The sequence below is a fragment of the Trichomycterus rosablanca genome, chromosome 8, assembly GCF_030014385.1.
Source record: "Trichomycterus rosablanca isolate fTriRos1 chromosome 8, fTriRos1.hap1, whole genome shotgun sequence".
Lineage (NCBI taxonomy): Eukaryota > Metazoa > Chordata > Actinopteri > Siluriformes > Trichomycteridae > Trichomycterus > Trichomycterus rosablanca.
Window position 1 is genome coordinate 22692486 of NC_085995.1, and position 18442 is coordinate 22710927.

The 18442-nt window shown below is 38.7% G+C and overlaps 1 protein-coding gene across 1 annotated transcript in view; it reads left to right on the forward strand.

Annotated features, from left to right (window-relative positions):
- Positions 1 to 2912: 2912 nt before the first annotated feature.
- The window catches only part of LOC134318701 (A disintegrin and metalloproteinase with thrombospondin motifs 2-like), a 229062-nt gene continuing 213532 nt past the window's right edge, over positions 2913 to 18442 (forward strand). The window contains exons 1-2 of the mRNA XM_062999636.1: positions 2913 to 2994; positions 6665 to 7035. Coding sequence (XP_062855706.1) covers positions 2913 to 2994; positions 6665 to 7035 — 453 coding nt within the window. The remainder of the gene's footprint in view (positions 2995 to 6664; positions 7036 to 18442) is intronic.

Below are 18442 nucleotides of genomic sequence, written 5' to 3' on the forward strand. Positions count from 1 at the left end.
TATCCAATAACCCGCTATTATTTATGGGTCTAGATTAGCCGGGGCCGGCATTTTTGGACATGGTATCATTAAACCTCTCGTCACTTCTCGCGTTTGTTTTCATGACAAAACGTAGTTTGGGAGACTAGAGAAGCTCGCCTGCAATTCCAGTTGGTGGTAGATCGTGTTGTGTGAAACCCCCTATCGCTGATCAGTCGTGTAGTGTGAAAGACACACCGACTTGAAAGACTCCCAGTTCCCAGATCCAGTTGTGTAGTGTGAACTGTACAGCGACCTGACGACTTGGAAAGTCGTGTAGTGTGAACTTGCCATTACGCTAATAACAAACTGGTGCTGACATGCCAAGATTTCTTTATTTGAAACGATACGAAAGTATAACTTTAAATTTTAACACAATGAGGTTGCTATTGCCATAATATTTTAACTTTAATCTCGAAATTATTTTAACTTTATTCTCGAAATTGAAACTTATACGACTTCATTCTCGTAATAATATCGACTTTATTCTCGGAATCGAAACTTATACGACTTTATTCTCGAAATAATATCGACTTTATTCTCAAAATCGAAACTTATACGACTTTATTCTAAAAATAATATCGACTTTATTCTCGAAATAAAACATAAAACTTTATTCTCAAAAATAATATTGACTTTATTCTCAAAATCTGAACTTATACGACTTTATTCTTAAAATAATATCGACTTTATTCTCAAAATCGAAACTTATACGACTTTATTCTCTAAATAATATTGACTTTATTCTCAAAATCAACTTATACGACTTTATTCTCTAAATAATATCGACTTTTCTCAAAATCAAAACTCATACGACTTTATACTCGAAATAATATCAACTTTATTCTCGAAATCGAAACTTATACGACTTTATTCTCAAAATAATATCGACTTTATTCTCAAAATCTAAACTTATACGACTTTATTCTCAAAATAATATCGACTTTATTCTCGAAATCGAAACTTATACGACTTTATTCTCAAAATAATATCGACTTTATTCTCAAAATCGAAACTTATACGACTTTATTCTTGAAATAATATCGACTTTATTCTCGATATCGAAACTTACATGACTACTTTGAAATAATATCGACTTTATTCTCGAAATCAAAACTTATACGACTTTATTCTCGAAATATCGAATTTATTCTTGAAATCGAAACTTATACGACTTTATTCTCAAAATATTGACTTTATTCTTAAAATCAAAACTTATATGACTTTATTCTCGAAATAATATCGACTTTATTCTCAAAATCGAAACTTATACGACTTCATTCTTGAAATAATATCGACTTTATTCTCGAAATAATAACTTTAATTTCGAAATCGAAACTTATACGACTTTATTCTCAAAATAATATCGACTTTATTCTCGAAATCGAAACTTATACGACTTTATTCTCAAAATAATATCGACTTTATTCTCGAAATCAAAAACTTATACGACTTTATTCTCAAAATAATATTGACTTTATTCTCAAAATCGAAACTTATACGGCTTTATTCTCGAAATAATATCGACTTTATTCTCAAAATCGAAACTTATACGAATTCATTCTTGAAATAATATCGACTTTATTCTCGAAATAATATCGACTTTATTCTCAAAATCAAAACTTATACGACTTTATTCTTCAAATAATATCGACTTTATTCTCAAAATCGAAACTTATACGACTTTATTCTTGAAATAATATCAACTTTATTCTCGAAATAATATCGACTTTATTCTCAAAATCAAAACTTATACGACTTTAATCTTCAAATAATATCGACTTTATTCTCAGAATCGAAACTCATCTGACTTTATTCTTAAAATAATATCAACTTTAATTTCGAAATCGAAACTTATACAAATTTATTCTCAAAATAATATCGACTTTATTCTCGAAATCGAAACTTATACGACTTTATTCTCAAAATAATATTGACTTTATTCTCGAAATCGAAACTTATATGACTTTATTTTGAAATAATATCGACTTTATTCTCGAAATCGAAACTTATACGACTTTATTCTCGAAATATCGACTTTATTCTTGAAATCTAAACTTATTTGACTTTATTCTCGAAGTATTGACTTTATTCTCAAAATCAAAACTTATAAGACTTTATTCTCAAAATAATATCGACTTTATTCTCAAAATAATATCGACTTTATTCTCAAAATCAAAACTTATACGACTTCTTTCTCTAAATAATATCAACTTTATTCTCAAAATCGAAACTTATACGACTTTATTCTCAAAATAATATTGACTTTATTCTCAAAATCGAAACTTATACGACTTTATTCTCAAAATAATATTGACGTTATTCTCAAAATCGAAACTTATACGACTTTATTCTCGAAATAATATCAACTTTATTCTCGAAATTGAAACTTTAAAAAAGTACCTAAGTGTTTTTTTCTTTCCCCTCCTTTCATTTGATTTGTATTATGATATGCATGTAAAGTGACCTTGGGTATAAGAAGGGCGCTATAAAACAGATTATTATTATTATTCTTGACAAACTCTTTCCCAAATGTAAAATATTAAAGTACAAACACAAATTCAAATTTAAATTAGAAAATTCTGTCTTGAACACACACATATTTCTCTTTTTTTCTCTTCTTGTTGTAAATATTTATTACTAATTATTTAGTTTTTTATTGTTCTATGAATTTGATATGCTCTTAAAAGTCAAACCTCTCTCTCTTTCTTTCTTGCCCTCTCTCTCTCTCTCTCTTTCTCACACACACACACACACACACACACACACACACACACACACACACTGAATACTCTCTCTCTCTCTCTCTCTCTCTCTCTCTCTCGGCTGCTTTAACTTTCGTCCTTCGGATCCTGAACTCCGTCTCTCTCCCACCTGCGCAGTTCGGAGCTGCCATGAATCTCGCCGCCGCCTTTCCGATCTTCATCTCCGTGCTGCTGCTGCCCGCCCACGGCCTCTACATCTCCAGTAGCCTAGGTACGTCGGCGCTTTGTTTTTATCCCTATATCCGGACTTTCCACTCTGGAGAACGGTGATGATCGCGGGGCGAATCCCTGAATCCGGACTTTTCACTTTGGAGGATGGTGATGATGGCAGAACGAGTCTTGCTTCCTCATCAGGGCTGTATGCTCAGATCGTTTTCTTTTTCTCTACGTGAACTTAGTGCACTTACTTCTTAAATCTTTGGATCACTTCTGCATGCTGTGTCATGAGTGTTTGCGATGCGCTCTGGGCTACATGCACCGGGACGCGTTTTCTTTCAGCTTCCAGTTTTACTTCTAGCTCAAGTTATTGCGATCTAACAATGCACGTATACGTGAATTTTGCAAAGCTCAACAGACAAGGATGTTGGTTCCGTTTTGCGCACATTGCGTTATGGCACCACATGGCACTGGGCACCGAGCGCCGATCTGGATGCCAAAGCAAAATCACAATAAAGGAACCTTTTCTAAACATTCTCGCATGCCCAGTGTTGATATCTGAATATTTGAAATGCGGGTGATGCGCAGCCCACTTTGCGATCAAGGATGATACAGCGAGACAAGCTGTACTTTTGCTGTAGGTGTGGCACCTCACCTCACCTCAGCGCTTCAGTGCTGAGTGTCATTTCTGAGAGAGTCAGAATGTATCAAAGCGACAAACACATGGCATCTGCAAACAGGGCAGCGCAGCGAGCAGGTGGCAGAAGGGTAAAAGACTGGCACACGTGGCACCGTTTTAAAACCCAGCAGCAGGAAAACATAACTGGCATGGTCACTCCCCATGATTTCAAAGGCATCTATAAAATGCAGCATTAAAATAATAATAACAACAACAATAATAACGCATTAGTATTATTATTATTATTATTATTATTATTATTATTATTATTATTATTATTATTATTTAATTCTTGATCATAGTAACACTGGATCTAGCAATAAAATCAGGTACTAATCTATCACAGGGTATCATAGACGTACCAAGTACTTATTAACTTAGACTTGAATGCAATCCATCTTCTACCTGTTTGTAAGAGGAAAGCAAACCACTAAGAGGGAGCGCATATGGACACATGGAGAACATACCACATTTTTCTGTGATTTTAGGTGAGTTTTGAGCCGAGAAACTAAAAACTCTATTCATTATTATTATTATTATTATTATTATTATTATTTTGAATTTTCTATTTTCCCACTTTTTCCCCCCAATTTTTCTCCCCTAATTTAGTCATGTCCAATTACCCTGATTGCGTCCTCTATACTGATTCGACCCTTCACCGCTGACGGAGGACGCCTCTCAACTGACATGCGCCCCCTACGCACATTTTTCAGACTGCATTTTTCACCTGCACGAGTCGAGTTCATACACTTGACGGGCACTGTGTACGGAGGGCCACACCCCCATCAGCATTATTCCTCAGTCCTGTGCAGGCGCCATCAGTCAGCCAGCAGGGGCCGCAGTCGCACCAGTTATGAGGACCTATGATCCGACTTTCTTACCCTCTAACTCTGAACAACAGCCAATCGTTGTTCATGCTGCCGCCCAGCCCAGTCGGAAAGGCAGAGCTGAGATTCGATATGATGTAATCGAAAGCCCAACTCTGGTGTGCTAGCGTACTTTACCGCTGTGCCACCTGAGCGGCTCTATTCATTATTATTATTATTATTATGGGCACTCGGGTGGTGCAATAGACAATTATACTAGCCTGGTCTTTTTTTTATTTTTGTTATTATTTTTTATTTTTTGCATTATTCCCAATTTCCCTCCCAGTCTAGTCATATCCAATTACCTGATTGCATTACGCTTCCTTTCTACTGATGCTGATCTCCACTTCTGATTGAGGAGAGCGAGACTGATACACGCCCCCTGCGACACGTGCGCAGTAGCCGACTGCATCTTTTCACCTGCACGAGGCCAGTTCGTGTACGCAGAGCCACATCCTGATCGACACACTATTCCTCGACTCTGTGCAGGAGCCATCAATCAGCCAACAGAGGTCATAATTGCATCAGTAATGAGGTCCCTGCTCTGGCTACCCCACCCTGTATGAACAACAAGCCAATCGTTATTCATGTAGCCGCCCAGATGGCAGAGCTGAGTTTCAAACCGATGAGTTCCAAATGTCAGCTCTGGTATGCTAGCGTGTTTTACCGCTGCGCCACCTGAGCGGCAGCCTGGTCTTTAATGCAAGATGCAGGTTCATAATTGGCTATGTCTGTGAAGGGTGGGAAAAACTCTGCAATGAATTGGCCTCCCTTTCCAGGGTATTCCGAGCTTACAGTCAATATTAAAGTTTGGACCTGCAGTGACCCTGACCTGGATAAAGCAGCTGAAAATAAAATTATTATTAGAATTATTATTGTTGTCATTATTTTATTATTGAGAGGCACAGTAACACAGTGACTCAAGTGGCCACACAGCAACCCACTGAGGTGTTGAGTTTGACCAAAGAAACACAGAAGGTGAATTGGCTGTACTAAACCCCTGCATCTGTGAGTAAGTAAATCACACAGGAATCACTGCTACACAAGATTTATGTCATAAATCAACAGCTGTCAGTGCACCTGCAAAGGAGAATACTCCAGACTTTGTGTATGTGGCAGTTTTATCAGAGCTTAGGATTATAAAACTTATTTTTTATTTCTATATTCAACAATGATCAAAAGTATATGAACATCCATTCTGATTACTGAGTTCAGTTGTTTCAGCCCCACCCATTGCTTACAGGTGTGTATAATTCTTTAAAACAAATAACATGCTTTCAAATTTGTAGCAACAGTTTACCACAGGGGGTGGCTCGGTGGGTAGCACTGTCGCCTCACAGCAAGAAGGTCCTGGGTTCGATCCCCAGGCGGGGCAGTCGGGGTCCTTTCTGTGCAGAGTTTGCATGTTCCCTCCGTGTCTGCATGGGTTTCCTCTGGGAGCTCTGGTTTCCTCCCACAGTCCAAAAACATGCAGTCAGGTTATTTGGAGACACTGAATTGCCCTATAAGTGAATGGGTGTGTGTATGTGTGTGTGTATGTGTGTGTGTATGTGTGTCTGCCCTGCGATTGACTGGCGCACCGTCCAGGGTGTTACTGTTTGCCTTGCACCTATTGAAAAGCTGGGATAGGCTCCAGTTTTTTGTTTAGAAGTATGGTGGTCTACATGGTAGAGTTGGTATCGCACAACAACATAGGTTCTAAGAACCTGGGTGCCATCCTCACTTCTGGCCACGAGAAGTTTTACATGGGCAGTTGTGGTCGAAAGGTTGCTGGTTTAAGCCCCACCACTGCCACATTGCCACTGTTAGGCCCTTGAGCAAATCCTTAACCCTTACTTGCTTTGACAATATACTGTCACAGTGCTGTAAGTCGCTTTGGATAAACACGCCTGCTAAATGCCTGAAATGCTCTTTCATTGTCCACATGGATTATCTCTGTTCACTCCTCTTTTTTCCAGCACCCAAAAGCATGCAGTAGGTTGACCAGCTGCACAAAACTGCTCTAAAGTATGAGTAAGTACATATATATGTGTGTGAATTCTGGCAATAGATTGGTAATCAGTCCAATCTGTATTCCTGCATTGCACCTAATGTTTCTGTATGGGAGGAAAACCAGCAAGAAGATGATCAGAATAAGGTGATTGCTGTAAATTATAAACTCTTGTGTGTGTGTATTTCAGATGCCCTGCAGCATGTGCTGGGGGACTATGGACTGGTGAGGCCTGTACTGAGCGATGGGCAGGGCCGTTTCCTTTCACATGCGGTATCGGCAGACGCAGCTCGCGGGCAGTTCCGTAGGCGCCGGCGAAGAGAGGCGGAAACAGCAGATAAGCCGCAAGGAGAAAGGCTCTACTACAATGTCACCGTCTTCGGCCGGGAGTTCCACTTACGCCTGCGACCCAACACGCGCCTGGTGGCTCCCGGAGCAAAGATGGAGTGGCAGACATCAGGTGGCACCACATTTAAGCCATTAAACACCGACTGCATGTACGTGGGCGACATCACGGATGTACAGGGAGCTTCGGTGGCCATCAGCAACTGTGACGGCCTGGTGAGTTCACACTGGTTTATTTTGTTTTGTTCAATTGTTCCGTTTTTCTCCCAGTCTGTTCCTCGATTACTATTCTACTGTTGCTTGCACTGTCCATGTCTTGACCAAGGAGACAATTACTTTCCCTCTACAATATGCCTGCGGTCTCCGTTAGGTGCGTCTTTTCATCCGGCAAAGCCAGAGTCTTATACAGAGCTGTATCATGTGTTGTTATGCTGCTTTCCACCCTTTGTGCAGGCACCTCGACCTGCCAACAAAGGTCTCATTTGAAATATATAGTATACACAGTCTCAGCTGAAATCTGTGACCACAAATTCAGCCCTATGAAATAGAAATAAATTTTTTGATAAGTTGATTTGTAAAGCCTTATATATTAAGTTGAATAGTAAAGCCTTAGCACTATAGTAAGTGTTAACACATTAAATGGAATGTAAGCTCATTTTTTAACCAAACAGCCACACATTTAATGCTTAAAACTATGATACATTTCATCTTGTGGTTACCTGTCCTGTCATGAATATAACCAACGAGTGTAAAACGTGACGTTAAAATTCTAATCAATAATAATAATATTCTCCTGTTCTAAGAACCTGGGGCATCAAAATGTTGCAGCACTGTGGCAATAGCCCTTTTTGTTCCAGCATGACTTTGTCAGTGTAAGCCAGTTTGACAGACACTCTCAAGTCTTCGCCAGATATCTACAGACTTTTGGCCATTAAGTGTCTTATTGTCATTATTATCATCAAATAAATTTTAAAAATCTTTGCTGGCGCCCAGGTGGCACAGTGGGATATTCTGCTAGTACGCCAGCGCCGAGATTCTGAACTCCTCGGTTCGAAACTCGCCGTTGCCACCGGTCAGCTGGGCGCCATCTAGCGGGCATAATTGGCAGTGTCTGCAGCAGACATGGTTCTGCTAGGGCAGGATGACCGGACTATGTGGGTGGGGTCTTCAAACGCTGTGTAAGGACCCTGATTGGCAGATAGAGAGGCGCCTGTGCAGAATGCATGGGTAAAAAAGGGTCAGAAGAGGTGTGAGCAGCAATATATCCACCTCGACTGCAATCTGGGATCCCCCAGCAGTGGAAGACAAATTGACTATGCTAAACTGGGAGAAAGTAAGAGATAAATAAAATATAGTAAATAAATAAATCTTTGCTGATGGAAAATCATTGCCACCCTATTTAAGTCAGTAACTTGTAAAGTCATCAATGTCCACACATGTGGTCATGGTTATCCACACTATATGCATATTGTATATGAACCATATGCATTATACTCAATTATATAAGTTATTATAAATCAATTATGTGGTCATCTTATTTAGATTATAGAAATTATATGCATGCAGCTTGCGTCTTTAAGAGGAGTTATCAACCATTTTGGTGTAATTTTATTTATAGTCATTTTATTAATTATCTTGCTTATCTTTATGTAACAAATTAATTGCTACAGTATTTCTTTCATTAATAATAATATCCTTAAGCAAATTATGCATTAATATATTTGATAGATTTGCCATTACAATTGGCATCATATCTGTGAGATGTAAACAGCTTGAACTATAACCAGTATTGTCATATGTCTTTGATGTGTGAATGTGATTCATGTTGTACATATTAATAATACAATACAAACAAGCTGTGGGCTTAGATAGTGACAAAGCAATTTCATTGGAATGAAATGAGTGGTCTAGCGTAATAGACATGTCAATGCTCTAGAATTTGAATCTCAGCAGAGCCACCACCTTGGCAGGGCACTCAATAGACACAGTTGGCAGTGTTTGAATGAAGGGAGGCTGGATGGGCATGGTGACTACTACTGTCTGGCAGCAGAGTAAGATGAATGAATATTAATAGGGTAGCATGGTCCTTCAAACGCTCTAAGACTACGAATATGAATCCACTGCTGAGTCGTGTAAAGATCTGGCTGGCAGCTTCACAAATGCTGGATAAGGGGTGTGTGATAGGTAGAATATGCTGCAACAATCATGACTTGCCTGATTAAAAAGTGCACACAAGCATTTGACGAATCAGATCGATGGTTAGACGAAACAAAAAAAGAAAAAAAAATGTTAGCAATGATAGCATGTGTATACATTTTACGTGAATGCATGCAATAACAAAAACAATCGTGTTTGCATTCTGTGGGTGTGTTTGAAAACCTAGTGAGCTCTCTACATAAACAGCATTTTACATCATCCTACTCGCACTCCTGAGAAGAAGGCTGTTCGAATACTTAGATACCTTAAAATGCTGCCTAGTAAGGTACCTTAAATTTGAGTATTTTGACTGAATAACTGACTTGTAAGTCGATAATTTGAATCCTCTCTACTTAGGCAGCTGCCTATGTAGGCAGTCGACAGCAAGGCAGCTCACTAGGTTTTCGAACAGACCCATAGTATATATTGCTGCCTATCTTAGTTCTGAATGGAAGTGATGGTGCTGGCTAGAAAAATTGGTATTTTGCTGTGATGATTTTCTTTGCCTCGGTATGTGTGTGTGTACATATGTGTGTATGTTGCTTGAAGCACATTGCACTCTGATATCAATCAGAACTTAAGGTCAGTTGGTCAAGAGGTCATCTGAGAGAGAATTGATCCTCTGCTGTTTTTGTGGCCAGTTATGATGGTCATGATGGTGTGGCAGATTACGCCTGGTTGTGTTTTAACCTTATGTTTTAGTCATCTGCTTAAGAGAAATGTCTGTATAGATTTTTTTTTAAATTTATATAATATATTATATAAATATTATATATATATATATATATATATATATATATATATATATATATATATATATATTAGGGTGATTAATGCGTTACAATTTTAATCGTGATCAAAAAAATAATCGAGAATAAAATCTTTAATCAAACGATTTTTATTGGGCTATGTTTGTGCCACTTTAAACAAACGTCACTGTTGTAATTTGCGCTGCTTTAACACAGCAACATTGTGTTTATACTGTATAGTGATAACACGGGTCTTTTTCCAGTTTGCGTGAGTTACAAATTACTCTAGCTGCTGCTAACTTTCTTTCAGATGAATTTGGATGAGAAGCCCATTGAGTGTACACGTTGTGGAAACATTACAAACACTAATGTTACATGGATTGCAATGGACTGTAGACGCTTTAACATAGTTAATGATGTGGGTCGACATGACGTTATACGTGTTGCATCTAGAAACGGTTCATTGTAGTACCCTAAGCGCCTGTTTTCAGTGGCAGGGTTATGAACAGGAAAAGATTCTCACTGTTTCCAGATAATGTGAACAGATTTGTTATTTTAAATAACTGGCTGAAAGATGGGTAGCTCTATAGACATTGGCTGGCTTTCTAAAAAGAATTTAGATGTAATAATTGTATCATAATTTTATTAGTTTTTTATTGGTAAACATGTTCTTGCAATAAAAATGTGCTTAAAATTTTGCTTAGTTATTTGGGCAGTTGATTTGTAATTTGGTACTTTAATCATGATTAATCACGATAAAAAAATTTTTATCGCGATTAATCATGATTAAAGTATGTAATGGCCCCAATATATATATATATATATATATATATACAATATATACTGTATATATATATATATTGTAATTATAGCAGTAGCAACTGTGAGTTGGAATTCTGTGGAGTTTAATGGCCTCTCCTAAAGTAATGCAAAAGTTAAAAAAAAAACTAAGATGACAGTTCAGCCTTAAAAAAATAAGCAAACAGCAAACAGCACAGTGGGGTTATTACCTAAACAAGATGCAAATCCTCCTGACAAATAATCACATCATCACAGACGCTCTGTGTGCACTTCAGAAGAATATATAGAGAGTGGGCAAGAGTTCAAAACGCATGACAGTCATGACCTCCTACCGCACAAAACGGTAATTCTGCATAATGGCTGTCTTCCCAATCTAATCTTCACATCACACAAACAGCGGCAGTGGTGGCCAGAATAAAATCAGCTGGCATAACGGGCAGAACTAAGCAATAACAAAGCCTGTCTATTTAAACAGAGGATTTTTTCAGTTGTTATTATGAACCTTGGGATAGTGAGGAGTGAATTGTGTAAAATCATTTACATTTTTACATTTTTGGCATTTAGCAGACGCTCTTATCCAGAGCGACTCACAGAAGTGCTTCCATAGTAAACATTACCTTACTCTAGTTTAAGTAGACAACAGTCCAAGAACACATATCTGCTGAAACCCTGTTAGAACCAAAGTGTTTCTTTTCCAAGAAATGAATAAGAGCGTTAGTAAGTAAGTACATGTCAGCTTAAGTGTTTAGTAAGGAGGTGGATTTTTAACCGTATTTTGAAGACAGCGAGAGACTCAGATGTTCAGACAGACAGAGGAAGCTCATTCCACATCTTGGGTGCAAGTACAGAGAAGAGCCTTGATGCTTGTCTTCCTCGAGTTCTGGGTGGAGGATCAAGTGAGTGAGACTGGTGGCTCGGAGGTTGCGTGGTACAGAGCGGGGTTTTATTAGACTGCGAAGGTAACTTGGGGCTGGTCCATTTTTGGCTTTGTAGGCGAGCATCAGTGTTTTAAACTGAATGCGTGCAGCTACAGGAAGCCAATGAAGAGAACACAACAGTGGGGTGATGTGGAAGTGTTTAGGTTGGTTAAAAACCAGACGGGCAGCTTCATTTTGAATGAGCTGCAATGGTTTAATCAAGTAAAGTCTCTACTGTATTAACACAGCATTTTGACTGATATATTTTCAGCACATGCCCATGCTCTGACACTTAAGTGTTTAGCAGACTCAATGGATTTAAGTGACACTAGCCAATCAGACAGTTATTTTCAGAACAACAAGTGCAAAGGGAGAAAAGTGTAAAGATGGAAAACTTGTGACATATCTGTAAATAACATATCTGTAAAAGTGTAGCCTGTGTGGTAGAGAGTTTCACAAGTCTAAGGCCCCATTTTCACCCTATATTACAGTTTTTTCCCAGCTGCATACACACATTTCTCAAAATACACACTACAATCTGTATACAAATACAAACCTCATTATCACATACCTCATTCCCCAAGCCTCAATCCAACAGAGAAATGTACACTGTTACACACCCTACAAAAAACATACAAACTTTAAATAACCAGAAGTATGTGACGTTACTTCTTTTTTGCTACTGTAACAGTCTCCACTCTTCATTGAGGGTTCTATATAAACTGGCACCTTATTACTCACAAGAGTGTTTCAGGTCAGGCCCTGTCTTACAGTTAACATTCAAATGTATCACTATGTTGTTCAGTCAGGTTTACGTTAGGGCTGTGTGCAGGCCTCTGGAGTTCCTTCACACCAATTTTTTTGGCATGGCTTTGTACACATGAACAAAGTCATGATGGAACAGAAAGAGACATGTTTAAACTGTTGCTACATACACCGATGAGGCATAACATTAGGACCACTGACAGGTGAAGTGAATAACACATATCTCATTCATCATGGCACCTGTTAGTGCGTGGGATAAATTAGGCAGCGAGTGAACATTTTATCCTCAAAGTTGATGTGTTAGAAGCAGGAAAAATGGGCAAGCGTAAGGATTTGAGCGAGTTTGACAAGGGCCAAATTATGATGGCTAGATGACTGGGTCAGAGCATCTCCAAAACGTGTGCGGTGTTCCCGGCCTGCAGTGGTCAGTATCTATTAAAAGTGGTCCAAGGAAGGAACAGTGGTAAACAGGTGACAGGGTCATGGGAGGCCAAGGCTCATTGATGCAAGTGGGGAGCAAAGGCTGGCCCGTGTGGTCCGATCCAACAGACGAGCTACTGTAGCTTAAATTGTTGAAGAAGTTAATGCTGGTTCTGATAGAAAGGTGTCAGAATACACAGTGCATCACAGTTTGTTTCGTAAGTCGGTAGTTTGGGTGCAGTATAGCTCCCGATTCCTGGGGACCTGGGTTTGAATATGATTCAGTTCACTGTCTGAAAAAAGTTTGGTATTCTGTTCCTGTGTCTGTGTGAGTTTCTTTCAATGATTGGTCTTGTTTTTAAGTTGTCTCTTAGTATGAGTGAGTGAATAAAAAAGTGTGTACCTGCCAAGTCCTACGGTTTACCCATGAGATTTATGGCTTTTTTGTTTGGTTTAGTCTTGCAGGCATGAATGCTAATGTTACTTTTATACACTTAACGCACACAAACAAAAATGAAAATACTGACACGGTTTGAAAGTTTTTTTTTTTACAGCAACACTTGGTTCAGTATTTTAATTAGCTCTACTCAGTGTTTTATTTTGTCCATTAATCTAAAGCTTATTTCACACCCTAAAATGTAGTGAAGATTTGTGTGAATTGTTCAGAATAGTGTAGAAATAAAAAGCATTATTGGAAAGACTTGGAAAGCAGAATATTCTGGTTGTTTAATATAGCACTGTCAGGGCTTCACTATATAGGTGCAAACTGCTTTACAGGTAAAATGCAGCAAATTAATATAAATATTTAGGTATAATGAGCAGAACTTGCTTCATCAGTCTGCATATAGAACATTGGAGAAACAGTGTTTCACCTGGTAATGTGGGTGGCATGGTGACTCAGTGGGTAGCACTGTCGCCTCACAGCAAGAAGGTCCTGGGTTCGATCCCCAGTTGGGGCGGTCCGGGTCTTTTCTGTGTGGAGTTTGCATGGGTTTCCTCCGGGCGCTCTGGTTTCCTCCCACAGTCCAAAGACGTGCAAGTGAGGTGAATTCGAGATACAAAATTGTCCATGACTGTGTTTGATGTTAAAACATGTGAACTGATGAATCTTTTGTAACCGGTAATGACCTGTTTTGTCATGAATATAACCAAAGTGTAAAACATGACGTTAAAATCCTAATAAACAAAAAAGCCTGGTAATGCAGTGTCTCAAACCACACTATTTTCTGTATTGTGGTCAATGTAGGAACCTCTTTATAGAAGAGTATGGAGACTGACACACATACTGCACTACTGAAGTGGAAATTTAACAGTCGCAAATAGAATTACAAGTATGTTTTACAGTAATTAAGTTATTGTATTTGTGGAAAATACATTGTTTGTCACTATGGGCCAGTGCCTCTGCTTTTCAATACATTTTCATATATAATGGAAAAACTGATTCTGAAACTTCTCTCTATTAACATTTTTCATGTTTTACATTTTATTTTGCATTGATTAATAAAGGGGCAGCATGGTGGCACAGTGGGTAGCACAGTCATCTACTGGGCAGTTGTAGCCCAGTGGTTAAGGTTCAAAGTAATCAAAAGGTTGCTGGTTCAAGCCCCAGTGTTGCCATTGTTGGGCCCTTGAGCAAGGCCCTTAACCCTCGGTTGCTTAGACTGTATACTGACACAGTACTGTAAGTCGCTTTGGATAAAAGCATCTGCTAAATGCAGAAAATGTAAATGTAAATCTAACAGCACGAAGGCAGCCAGGGTCGTTTCTGTGTGGAGTTTGCATGTTCTCCCTGTATCTGTGTGGCACTGCAGTGACACTGACATGGTGGTGGTGTGTTAGTGTGTGTTGTGCTGGTATGAGTGGTTAAGACACAGCAATGCTGATGGAGTTTTTAAACACCTCACTGTCACTGCTGGACTAAGAATAGTCCACCAACCAAATATATCCAGCCAACAGTGCCCCGTGGGCAGCGTCCTGTGACCACAGATGAAGGTCTAGAAGATGACCAGCTCAAACAGCAGCAATAGATAAGCGATCGTCTCTGACTTTACATCTACAAGGTGGACCAACTAGGTAGGAGTGTCTAATAGAGTGGACACGGTATTTAAAAACTCCAGCAGCACTGTTGTGTCTGATTCACTCATACTAGCACAACACACACTAACACACCACCACCATGTCAGTGTCACTGCAGTGCTGAGAATGATCCAACACCCAAATAATACCTGCTCTGTGGTGGTCCTGTGGTGGTCCTGACCATTGAAGAACAGGGTGAAAGCAGGCTAAAAAAGTATGTAAAGAAATAGATGGACTACAGTCAGTAATTGTAGAACTCCAAAGTGCTTCTATATGGTAAGTGGAGCTGATAAAATGGACAGTGTGTGTAGAAACCAGGAGGCGGTTTTAATGTTATGGCTGATCAGTGTATGAGGTGTGTTTTGTTCACTAGCACAGTTTTGATTGGTGACTGAAATGTGCATTAAGATGAGGTATTTGTGTTTACAATAAGAGTGTTACATGGTGTGTAAAATGTTGCCATAAAAATAGCAATGCAAAAATTGTGCACCAAAAGAAACTAACATGAGCTGAAAATAATATTACAGGCCCAGTTGTGATCTTTATCTTCAGTCAAAATCTATACTGAAATGACTATATTTAAAAATAGCGGTGTAATGTCAGCTGTGCTATCAACCGGCCAGGGGGGAGGGGTGAAGAGTTTCTTCATTAGTGCTGCAACTACAGACTGCTGGCTGGTTGAAGGCGCCTGCTTAGAGATGGTGAACAATGTTGTTCATGACTTCACAATATGAAAGAGAATAGGCAAAATGGGACTGAAACAGTTGTTAATATTTTTTTGGGTAATGTTCTCTGAACATATAATTGAATTATTTGGTCACATAAGTGTCATTTTGTTGTTAAATCTAAATTCTGTGAATGTGTGAATGTGGAGTAATTTGTTCCTGGGCTAAAGCTAATGTCTAATTATATTATTTACAAGGACAATTAACCCATATTGCTGAAAATAAATAAAATAGCTAAAAAAAAAAAGAAGAATTTTGAAGTTTAGACATCAAAACCCTCAATTAAGCCCAGTAGAGATGATGTGAACAAACAGTTTATGTCTTAAAAACCCAGCAGGGCAATTTAGGATTATTCACTGTGACAAACATGCAACAATAGAAACAATCAGCAAGGGTGTAATTACGTGCTCACAGAGCTCTATGTGTGATGAATGTGTATATGTATGCATCACAGTTTATGTGTTTATTTAGTCTGAGCAGTAAGCCTGCAGGCCTATGCCCAGTCTTCATGCTGTCCTTCAGCTTCAAACATTCAGGGTCACACAGCTCTACCTTGCTGCATATACCGTAGAGCAGCTTGAGATCTCAGCTCACCCCCACAGCACCACCCATCTTCACCCCTGGATATTTCAGTCTTCCTATTTTTATTTTCTGACCAAAATATGGACAGCAGGAACCATACTTTTTAAGTGAAACGTGTAATTATGTGGCTGCACCCTTTGGTGTGGAATGGTTATTTTAACCACCTTAGGAATTCTGAGTGTCTGCGGAAGGCAGTTATTTAGGAAAACAGCTGGCAGGAACATCTGCAAATGAGAAAGCTATTATTTTTCTATGAAGTAAATATTTTCGCTTGTTTGTTTTGTGATGTTTCGTGCAGTGATGCAGTCTAAGGTTTAAACAACATGATACTGGAGGACAAAATGTAAAGTTTTTTCACTGCATACTGCTTTCATCCTGTTCTTCAATGGTCAGGACCACCACAAAGCAGGTATTATTTAGGTGGTGGATCATTCTCAGCACTGCAGTGATACTGACATGGTGGTGGTGTGTTAGTGTGTGTTGTGCTGTTTGAGTTGGTCATCTTCTAGCCCTTTATCAGTGGCCACAGGACGCTGCTCACAGGGCGCTGTAGGCTGGATGTTTTTGGTTGGTAGACTGTTCTCAGCCCAGCAGTGACAGTGAGGAGTTTAAAAACTCCATCAGCATTGCTGTGTCTTATCCACTCATACCAGCACAACACACACTAACACACCACCACAATGTCATTGTCACTGCAGTGCTGAGAATTATCCACCACCCAAATAACACCAGCTCTGTGGTGGTCCTGACCATTGAAGAACAGGGTGAAAGCAGTCTAAATAAGTATGTAGAGAAACAGATGGACTTCAGTCAGTAATTGTAGAACTACAAAGTGCTTCGATATGGTAAGTGGAGCTGATAAAATAGTGAGTGTAGAAACAAGGAGGTGGTTTTAATGTTATGGCTGATCGGTGTGTATAAATGGTATTAAAATAGAGTGATCTTTATGTTTTATATTCAGCTATACCATTAACCAGTCTTACAAGGACTTTTCACTAGACTTGTATGTCTTTGGAAATTTGTGCCCATTCTGTCAAAAAACATTTGTATGGCTGGGCAATGATGTTGGTCAAGAAAGCTGGTAAAAAAATGTATGTTAAAGTTCATTGCAATGTGGTCAGCGGGGCTGAGGTCAGGGCTCTGTACAGGCCACTAGGGTTGTTTAAACCAAGCTTTTGTCTTGTCTTTATAGACTTTGTTTAGTTCACATGCTACCTAAAGTTGGAAGCATATAATTTTCTTCATACAGTTGATTTATTAGGCCTGTTAGCAATTGCTGTGGTTAAAACAGATGAATTCGAAGATTAGAAGCGGTGTCTTTATACTTTTGTCCATATAGTGTATATACAGTATAAGATGGTGCAGCTTAACTGTATTGGAGACTGGGTTTGGACACCTTCTGTGAGGTGTTTGACATGTTCTCAAATGTCCATGTGGTTTTCCTTTAGGTTCAAATTTGACTGGGTAAGGGAATGTGTGTGTCTGTTGCCTTGCGATTGATTCGTGTTTCTGCATGGCGCCTGACCCCAACCTAAATAAAACAGGTAAAAAAAGTAAAAATAAAGGAATAACTATAGTAAATAAGATAATAATAATAATAATTATACAATAATTAAACAAAATATTATTAAGAATAAAGTAGGAGATAAAGTGAGTGATGAGCACCTCTTATGTTTGTGGAGTTTGAATAATGGCCTATATTCACAGCCAAAGGATTAATTTGTCCCTGTATTATGTGCAAATGTTTTAGCCATAATAATTTCTAACAAGATACACTTAGGCTGTATTGTAATATGATACAATAAAGATGTGTCATATACCACCAGTGTTGTATCCAGTGTTACCACACTGGGCTCACGTTCCACCACAACACAAAGAAATGATGAAATATGAATTTAATAATGTGAGTAGTTACTGATGAAGCAGTGATCAGAACCTATATTGGCACATCTATTTTTATTTCTTTAAAGCAGTTATGTTGACCAGGTAAATCCCAGATAATATATTTAAACATGACATGCCATGATTTTGCTTGTAACATCTTGCATAACTTGGATTCATTAGAAAGTATTGGATTAGTATTCATATTGACCCATGCACAAAGCTTGAATATTGTTATTTACATGAAACTTCAAAGAACCACCATTCAAGTGCAAATAAGGTGGAATAGATTCCTTAAGAATCTGCAGGTGTTGGCAGTCGGATTCCCGTGGTATAATCAGGGGTTGTGTTCTGCAATGACAGACTGAATTGCTCATGCCAGAAATGGCCATTAGTGTAAAAGAAACTGACTCATACAGAGGTCACACTATAGGTTAAGATTAGCCAGTTGACATCCCTCTCACCAGACACCTTATAGGTACTACCTAAGGACATATAACCCCATCTCCAT